The sequence below is a fragment of the Melampsora larici-populina genome (genome assembly GCF_000204055.1).
Source record: "Melampsora larici-populina 98AG31 unplaced genomic scaffold MELLAscaffold_73, whole genome shotgun sequence".
NCBI classification, from domain to species: Eukaryota; Fungi; Basidiomycota; class Pucciniomycetes; order Pucciniales; family Melampsoraceae; genus Melampsora; species Melampsora laricis-populina.
The window spans coordinates 1020-9656 of NW_006768837.1; the positions used below are offsets into that span (position 1 = coordinate 1020).

Sequence of the window (8637 nt, forward strand, 5' to 3'; positions counted from 1 at the left end):
AACAGTTCTTGACTAGTTGCTGTAAGGTAAGCGTCTCTTGATTTGCCTTTGTGAGGGACTCGTTCTGAAGCCTGAGTTCTGCAACTTGTTCGCGTAGCGACTCCACCGTGTCTTGTTCGTTAGGCATGGTGTTTGAGGTTTCGCAGGTCAGTGTCGGCTCAGCGAAAGATACCCTGGATCGATGTGGTGCGGGTGTGTCCGTTGGGAAGTGGCCTGGTGGGTGTGGTGTCGCTCCCAAAAGTTTCCGAAAGTGTAAGTCTATCACTTTCTTCTCCGTTTCTGGTGGAGAGATTTCTGGCGGTGAAAAGTGCGCAGTCGAGATTACAGCTGGGCTCAGCTTGTGGCTAGAGGCGTACAGGATTTGATCTGTTGGCGCTGGTGATCCTGACACTGAGGCTTCAGGTCTTCGCAGGTAACTTGGCGGAGCAGGAGGTGGTGGTGAGCTTGACTCGTCTTGCTGCTTTCCTTTTCGAGCTAATCGGATTAAGGATTCCGGGTCGTCGCAAAAATTATCAGGTTTTAGTGATTTTCCGCCTAACATTCGTTTAGTTCGAAGCAGCGGAGGTGCGGCAGAGACTGAATTCTGATCGTCGGAGTAAGGTTCAGGTGACAGAAGTAAAATCGAGGCTGGTAATCCGAGTGACAAAAGGCAGATAGTGCAGAGTGACAGAATGAAAGAGAAAAAAAAGATGTGATAGTTGAATTGAATGATGTTTAAGGTTTTTGTTTAACTTGAATCTTGATTATATAACGAGGTGATCAAGTCAAAAAAAGTGTAAGGTTCCAATAGAACCTTCACTGAAAGTCCGGAAACTTGTCCGGCACGACTTCTCACAAGAGCACAGGTGGACTTGGAACGTCGTTATGATTTCAAACTAGCTCCAGAAAGTCCGAGGTAATGCCCTCAGAGGAGTCAGTAACACTCTAAGATAGAAAGAACTAGAGAAAGAGAGAGAAAACACAACAAATCTCACCTAGCTCCAGAAAGTCCGAGGTGATGCTCTCAGAGGAGTGAGGACTTTCCAAAGCCGGGCGTTGGAGAGAAGTATAACAAGAACCCATCTAATCCCATAAAGCCAACCCATAGCCTCCTGCCTACATGTGTACCCTTACAGGTATGTCACTCATATATTACAAATTATTCATCCACTTTAAAATAACTTATAATAGTGCTGTTAATTTTTTTGCTTACTTAGAATGTCATAGGAACAATGTGTTATGGTACCCCACACAACCAGCTATCACGAACACAATACGAGACAGTACGCAGTGCAGTAAGTTTGGCTGGTGTCAAACTTCCCAATTACAAAACTCTGAAGGCACTTCTGAACCGGATTAAAAAGAAATTGGGGCTGAAATTGGTATCAACCATGAGTCCATTAAACAATGCTTGCTATTCATTGCCCCTAAAGGATCTTTTAAGACTGGTCAGTTTGGCCCAAGTAACAAGGAAAAGAAGTAGTGTTACCTGTTGGTTGACATTTTTTGTCTCAAAATTTAGGATTTGGCAAAACCACATGTAGCCCAGAACTTGACCTTTTATCCTGAGGTATCAACAGACGGGGTTGTCAAAGAATTTTGCCATTCCGACAAATGGCTTAATGGGTTCCCAGCGCATTTGCGGGCCCCAATGGTGTACACTACATTTGGCCATTTTTATATCTACGAGCCTGTCCAACTAATCTCCGGAAGATTAGTGGTACCAACTCACTTCTTCTACTTTGGAGACAAATTGGTAGCCAAATGCCTAGATCTTAAGCTTAATAATAATGTCACTAGGTGGCAAACAGCAGGGCGGATGGAGATACAGCAGGAGGAAAAAGTGGGTTTAAGTGAAGTGGGGGTTGTTGAAATCTCAAATTTCAGGAATAGCTTTGAAAACATTATTCTACCAGGTGGACATCACTTAAAGGATTTATATGGAAATGTTCTATACCGTAAGTCATAGTAATTGAGTGTAGTATTTGGGAAACACACTGATTGTTTTTGTTTGACAGAGCTGTCTGATCATGGTTCATTTGTTCACATTCATTTACCCAACCCATGGCGTACAAAATCACAGGGAAAAGTGGTCCGCCACATGCCGTTAACCATTTATAGTGATGACACTTCAGGGTCACATTCGAAAAGATTTAATAGGCATATGTGCTACTATTTTACACTTGCGGGTCTCCCATCAAAATTGGCTAATCTGGAATACAATGTTCGTTGGCTGTCTGCTTCAACAACAGCAAATGCTCTAGAAATGGGTGATAACATCATAGAACAGTTGAAGTAAGCCCATTGTCAAATATAACAGGTTTGATTCCACACTGAGTTCTTTTACCCAAATGTTATAGCTTCCTGTCAAGAGAGGGGTCTCCTGCTTATGATACAAGCATTGGAAAGGACGTATTAGTTGTAGCAGTGCAGCTGGCACATTTGGGGGATTCGCCCATGCATGCTGAGGTTTCCAACACAAACAATCCTGGAACAAGTTTAAACCCCTGTAGGGGATGTCATCTGGGCGCAGATTCCAAGGCTCAAAAAAAAAAGAAGGGTACATTCGTTCGTTTGTAGGAATAAACAATCAGGGTGAAATGGTAAGTCCACATTCCCCTCAGGTCCCACACACATGGCATAACTGATATTCTGTGTGTGCTCAGGTTAACGGGCGTTTACGGAATTGGAGTGAGACAAAGAGGCTAACTGAGCAGATATGGAAGGATTCAGCCAAACCCAATATGGCTTCAAAGGTGGATGCATTGCAAAAGTCATATGGTTTGAAAGACACAATGATGCAACCTTTCATTGAGAATATGAGAAAGGTTCAACGTCAGCGTGATATAAATGAGACCAAAAGAGTTGCCATGGAGTGCGAAAAGACTTTGGGTGACAGAATTTTCAATCCATTTTTAAAATTAGATGGTATGTACTGCTGCACTTGGAACTTTTCCATGCTACTCTTGTCTAATAATGTATTCCTTAGGTTTTGATGGGCACAAAGACACACCAGTGGAGGTGCTGCATGTAATATTGCTTGGAGTCACAAAATATCTATACCGGGATGTGCTTCAAAAGATTCCGAAAACACAATTACCCACTTTGTTGGCAAAGTGGAAGGTCTTCAATACCACAGGTCTGAATATACAGCAACTGCAGCCCACCAGACTGGTTCATGGTGCCCTTTCTCTGACTGGGAAAGAATTCCGTATTGTACTTCACACTACACAAAATATAATATTTTCTGGGCAGAAAATTAAATTATTGATACACAAAAATATTGAGAGGCCAGGAGAAGGGCAAAAAATAAATAAAAATATGCATCTTGTTCCCTGCGGTGAGAGCTTCACTATCCATATTTTTCCATATTTTTACAGTCCGTATTGATAAGTGTACTAACAATAAACCTTCATAATCATCCAATTACAACCTGTAACAAGCACTGAAATTTGACTCATTACTGATTAGAGAAACTTTTGATTTCAGAAAACACCTATAACTTTGTCAAATCTGCCTCAAAACACTCCACTTTAACTGCAATAGAAAGCTGAACTCTTCCTCTCGAACTTTCATAAGATCAAGAACTATGTAGCTAGTATGACAATCATTCTATGGATCTGTATGTACAAATGTATAAACAAGATGATATCTTTTTTAGCAGACCAGCATGCTGTGTGGTCCTATTATGAACTATTTGGAGGACAATTCCAGCTTACCAATGCACCCAAAATCGAGCGTTTTGGAACGGAATTGAAAAAGTTATGAGTATTTTCAGAAATCAAAAGTTTCTCTAAACACTAATGAGCCAAATTTCAGTGCTTGTTACAGGTTGTAATTGGATGATTGTGAAGGTTTATTGTTAGTACACTTATCAATATGGACTGTAAAAATACGGAACAATATGCAGAGTGAAGTTCTCAACGCAGGGAACAAGATGCATATTTTTATTCATTTTTTGCTCTCCTCCTGGCCTCTCAATATTTTTGTGTATCAATAATTTAATTTTCTGCCCAGAAAATATTATCTTTCTTGTAGTGTCAGGGAGCTCCATTTGTCCTATTTGATTGGCTCAGCGTTGAAGAGAGGACAGTGTGGACCAACCTGGCTCATATGTCTTCCATGATTTACCAACCAGAGATCCGAAATCTGGATACATATTGCTTTGAACTGGACAAGCATATCAACATCTTTCTTTGCAACATAGTCAAACTAAATGCACGATGGGTCAATAAACCCAAATTTCATATGTTAACACACCTCACTGCTTCAATTAGGAGGTTTGGACCACCTGCACTCTACATGACTGAAACTTTTGAGAGTGCAAACGCTCTAACCCGCGCAGCATCTATTCACTCAAACCGTCACAACCCTGGCCAACATCTAGCGGAAAGTTTTCAAAATAATGAGGTTTTAAGACACTGTTTTAATGGCGGCTTCATGTGGGATGAACTTAGTTGCAAGTGGGTGCAAGGAGGTCCATGTTTGGAGGCTGTCCTCCAGAATGAGGGTGTGGTTGATAATACTTTGCGATTCAAGCATAACCAGTGGGGCAAGATTTTGAATTCAAACCCAACACACTACCAACCAGGTTTGCAACCAAACCAGAAATTCACAACAGCTCAAGAGTTCTTATCTTTGAATGAGCGTCAGTTGGAGGTCATCCATTCATGTGGCCTAAAAAATGGGCAACAAGTTCGAGCTGGTGACTTTGTTGGTGTAAGTCACACTTTGTGCTGTTTGAATGTGTCATTGTAATGACATAAACTTTTTAATCATGAACAGGTCATGACTCCTTATATGAACCCATCTCAATGGATTGGGCGGATAAGAGCAATATGGTCACCAAAAATTGGCACTCAACAACAGTCCAGTCCGATTCTTTCACTTGATTTTAGGTCCATATCAACTGACTGCCATGTGTTCTATGGCATGTGTGCACTTAAAATACATCCACATAGTGTATATGTATATTTTGATGTAAGTCATGACATTCAATCATTATCAATGCACAAACCCACCAGGACTCTCTGACACATATGATGTCTCACCTTCTCAAACCAACAGGAAGTGAGGTGTTCCATGAATGTCCAGCATAATTGTTATGACTCTCACTGCCAGACCGAAAAACCAAGGAACCCCTCTTTTTTTCCAATACATAAAACTGGCACTCCTTTGGAAACTCATACGCACAAGGACACAGATCTTTACATTATCAATAGTGGTGCACTCTACAATGGACAGGCCCATAGAGAATGGGCCCATATACATTGTCAACCCGTGACCCCTGAAATGTGGACTCACGCAATACATGTGGGATTGCAGCAATGGGAAGATAACCCCAAATGATATGATATTATGAAGAAAACCCCTGAATAGGCCCTTGCTGATAATATTTCCATTCAGGATCTAAAGTTCTTCAAAAAAATTCAGATGAATCATACCAGATCAAATATGTTTGAAAACCTCACCAAGGAACTCAATACTTTTTTTCAATGTTACAAAACCAATCAATCCTTTCTTTCCAAATGCCTGAAATTTTCAAATGTCCAATGATCATTTTCAAAGCTTTATTTTTTTTCAATGTTACAAAACCAAACAATCCTTTCTTTCCAAACGCCTGAAATTTCCAAATGTCCAATGCTCATTTTCAAATGTTTATATCTTTGTTTTCATTAAACCGAAAGAAACTCTCAATGCAATTGATAACATAACTGCTTTTACAAAATGACACTGGTGTTGAAGTTTAAGATACAGATCAGGTCTACTTTCAAACAATTTTAAAAGAGTGTTTAAAAGTAGACTTAATGAAATCAAGAATCCATAGTCACTGTATTTAAATGGCTATGAATTTTGTTTCATATTTCCAAAATAAACATATAATAAAACATGCCATGCTTGTTGTTATTGTTTAAAAAAAACAATAACAACAAGAAGAAGCAATTCCAAGAGACGGACTTTTGAGGGTGAGCTGGGCGACGACGAAGAAAATTTTATAAGTCAAATTTCAATTGGGGACAAAAATGATTCCAATGACAGCCTGTCTCAGCCTTTGAATTGGCGCTTTCGAGATGTCTGACGTTGAAAGAGGTCAGAGAACTTGTCTTTCTCACCAGAAAGACAAGTTCTCTGGTGTCTTTCCACCTGTTTCCACCTGCGACTCACCCTGACTCACTCACAGCGCCCCCATGTTTTCCGCATCTCAACGTTATCAAAGGAGCCCCATTGGATCCAATTATGATTGGCTAACCACATCCATCATTCCCAGGACCCGCTCAGCAACCGATGCCTTTGGGATGGACAGCCGGTCGCAAGCAACGCCTAACCTCCGGCAACAACCCCCCCAGGATGGGCTCTTCCATGAAGAAGAGCCCGATTATCGGACTATGTTGGCAGACGAACCATTCACACCCAGCTTAATGCGTCTTGAAGCAAGACCTCACTCTTCAGGACTCAGTTCTGGGCAAGACTTGATTAACCCACTTGCTTTATCAAATATTGTTAGCACAATCGGTGCTCAGTTTGGACTCTCTTCGAGTGTAATATCTGATGTGGACAAAGTTTTTCAGGTATGTATCTTCCGACTTGGGTTACCAGATTATGAAATTGATCAATATCTGTTCATGTAGCAACCTGACCAACAGAGACGTCAGATAGCTCTGGTTTGCTTCTTGGCCTCAAAATTTCAATCCCATCAACAGAACCTCTCTACACCAGAGTTACCGACTGTACCTCAATCAGATCCAACCAAAGTGACCGAATGGAAAGCTCTCGAGGACGTTCGAGTAAGTCATTCAACAGTCAATCATGTTAGTTTAGTATTTTATACTAACATGATCCATATAGAATTTCATTCGGCATTCGACTAAAGACCTCCTTATGAGATCTTCAATCCAGTCTTACTCAGCCGCGAACTCAATGCGCACAGTTCCGGTTCTAGAATCCCTTGAGAATTTGGTGATTGTGAGTTTTCATTCGAATTTGAGCTACATATGCAGCTGATGTCAAACCAAAACCATCCATGTAGGAGGCCCTCATGCACACTGATAGTATCAAAGCCGAAGAGTTGCCCGCTGGGTTTCGTTCAAGCGACCTGATAGCGGAAACTGCAGTCTGAAAGGTTGTTAAGGATATCGCCAAAACCGAGAAAAGCAAATTTCAACAAGGAGTGAGTCAGTACTAATATGATATCGAGAAACTTGCTTACCATATGATGGTTTGTAAACAGCTCCTTGTCCATATTAAAGATCCCGAACTCGATTCCAAAGTTCCCAAGTTGGAAAACCTCTACTTTCAACTTCGTCGCACACGAGCTCCAAAGGAATTGACCAAATCCAATGATACAATCTGGGACGCCACTTCTCTCGGAGACAAATGCCGGATCGCACTTCTGGTAAGCTTTCAAACACTCACCCAAACCGGATACTGGCATGAGCAGCTGATAGTGAATGTACATACATATCCTTTCACTCTACGTACCCGATCTAGCGTCTTGAAGGCACAATTTTTCATATGGAGAAAAAGGACTCTACCCAGCCATGTAGCGGTACAAAGGACAAAGGTGACCGATCAATGTGGGATCCAGTCGATGAACGACTTTCTTGGGTCCGAGGTCTACCCAGGGACCAACAAAAGTCGTAAGTTTATGATTTCCAAATGATGACTGATGATCGCAACTCATGACCATCTCTCTGTAGCTTCTACAGATGGGTTATACAGTACGACACCGTCCTTTTTACTGGAGCGCAGAGCTTTGAACAAATCAAAACTGCCACCTCCAATGATATACATATCATCACCCCAGAGGCGTTAAAGATATGGATCAGTGAAGGCGAACCTGAGATAAAGTCCCCGTTGTAATACATATCGCAGTTCATTCTACACGTCATTTGTTTCGATAACGTTTTTAACTTCTGAAGGTCCCATTACCAATCGGAAACTACCTTTCTTGTGCAAACAAAGTCAAGTCCAATTGACCGTTGTAATCATTCTCGCACTCCATTTCACGCAGAACGTGCAATTTGTTTTGATTGTGTGTCTAACTATCTGAACACACAATCGCCAAATTCTCAAATTCATCGCTCTCGCCCAATGCGCGAAAGCGGTAAATGGATCCCATCCGTTCTGCGGGTGCTGGCATCGATACGTTCCAGCAACGCGAGAGCACCGGGTACAGTTACGGTCTTCAAAAGAACGGAACTGACACAGCTTCCAATGGACTGTTCCGGGGACCGTTCATAGCGTTGCTGCAACGCTCTTTGGAACAGGTTCGAGACTGTTTCATGTCCTGTGACTTTTCCGTCTGGGAAACGAGGACTGAAACCTGAAACCTGGACACTTTCCTGGCACGTTCCAAAACAATTCAAATGTCGTACCGTCTCTGTAACGCTACATTCCCATGTTTTGGAACGTGCCACTTACCCCCTGGTGTAAACCCCTCCTCTCTCAGCCTTCAAGGATTTTCCCTCAAGCAATTTATTACACACATCTTTTAAAGAACCCTTTAAAGTTCAATTGAAGTACATAATCAAAAGTCTTATAATAATAAGACTAGTGATTCACTTCAACTCTTTAAAGCAGCTTCCTGCCTAAAAGATAAAGTAATTCTTCTCTTCATCCCTTGGATCCTCTACTTTCCCTAAGTAGAATACTTCAGGT

The 8637-nt window shown here is 41.5% G+C and overlaps 2 protein-coding genes across 2 annotated transcripts; both read left to right on the forward strand.

Annotated features, from left to right (window-relative positions):
• Nucleotides 1-1211: 1211 nt before the first annotated feature.
• On the forward strand, nucleotides 1212-5328 carry MELLADRAFT_112859 (uncharacterized protein; the record flags this gene model as incomplete). Its single annotated transcript, XM_007417466.1, has 8 exons — nucleotides 1212-1427; nucleotides 1502-1605; nucleotides 1780-1937; nucleotides 2560-2582; nucleotides 2646-2907; nucleotides 4571-4698; nucleotides 4765-4959; nucleotides 5047-5328. 8 exons carry the CDS (start codon nucleotides 1212-1214, stop codon nucleotides 5326-5328), a joined length of 1368 nt encoding a protein of 455 aa, XP_007417528.1.
• Nucleotides 5329-6167: 839 nt separating this feature from the next.
• Nucleotides 6168-7839, forward strand: MELLADRAFT_94788 (uncharacterized protein; the record flags this gene model as incomplete). Its single annotated transcript, XM_007417451.1, has 7 exons — nucleotides 6168-6548; nucleotides 6609-6764; nucleotides 6877-6942; nucleotides 7100-7147; nucleotides 7208-7372; nucleotides 7468-7616; nucleotides 7677-7839. The coding sequence occupies 7 exons, from the start codon at nucleotides 6168-6170 to the stop codon at nucleotides 7837-7839; spliced, it is 1128 nt and encodes a 375-aa protein (XP_007417513.1).
• Nucleotides 7840-8637: the final 798 nt, after the last annotated feature.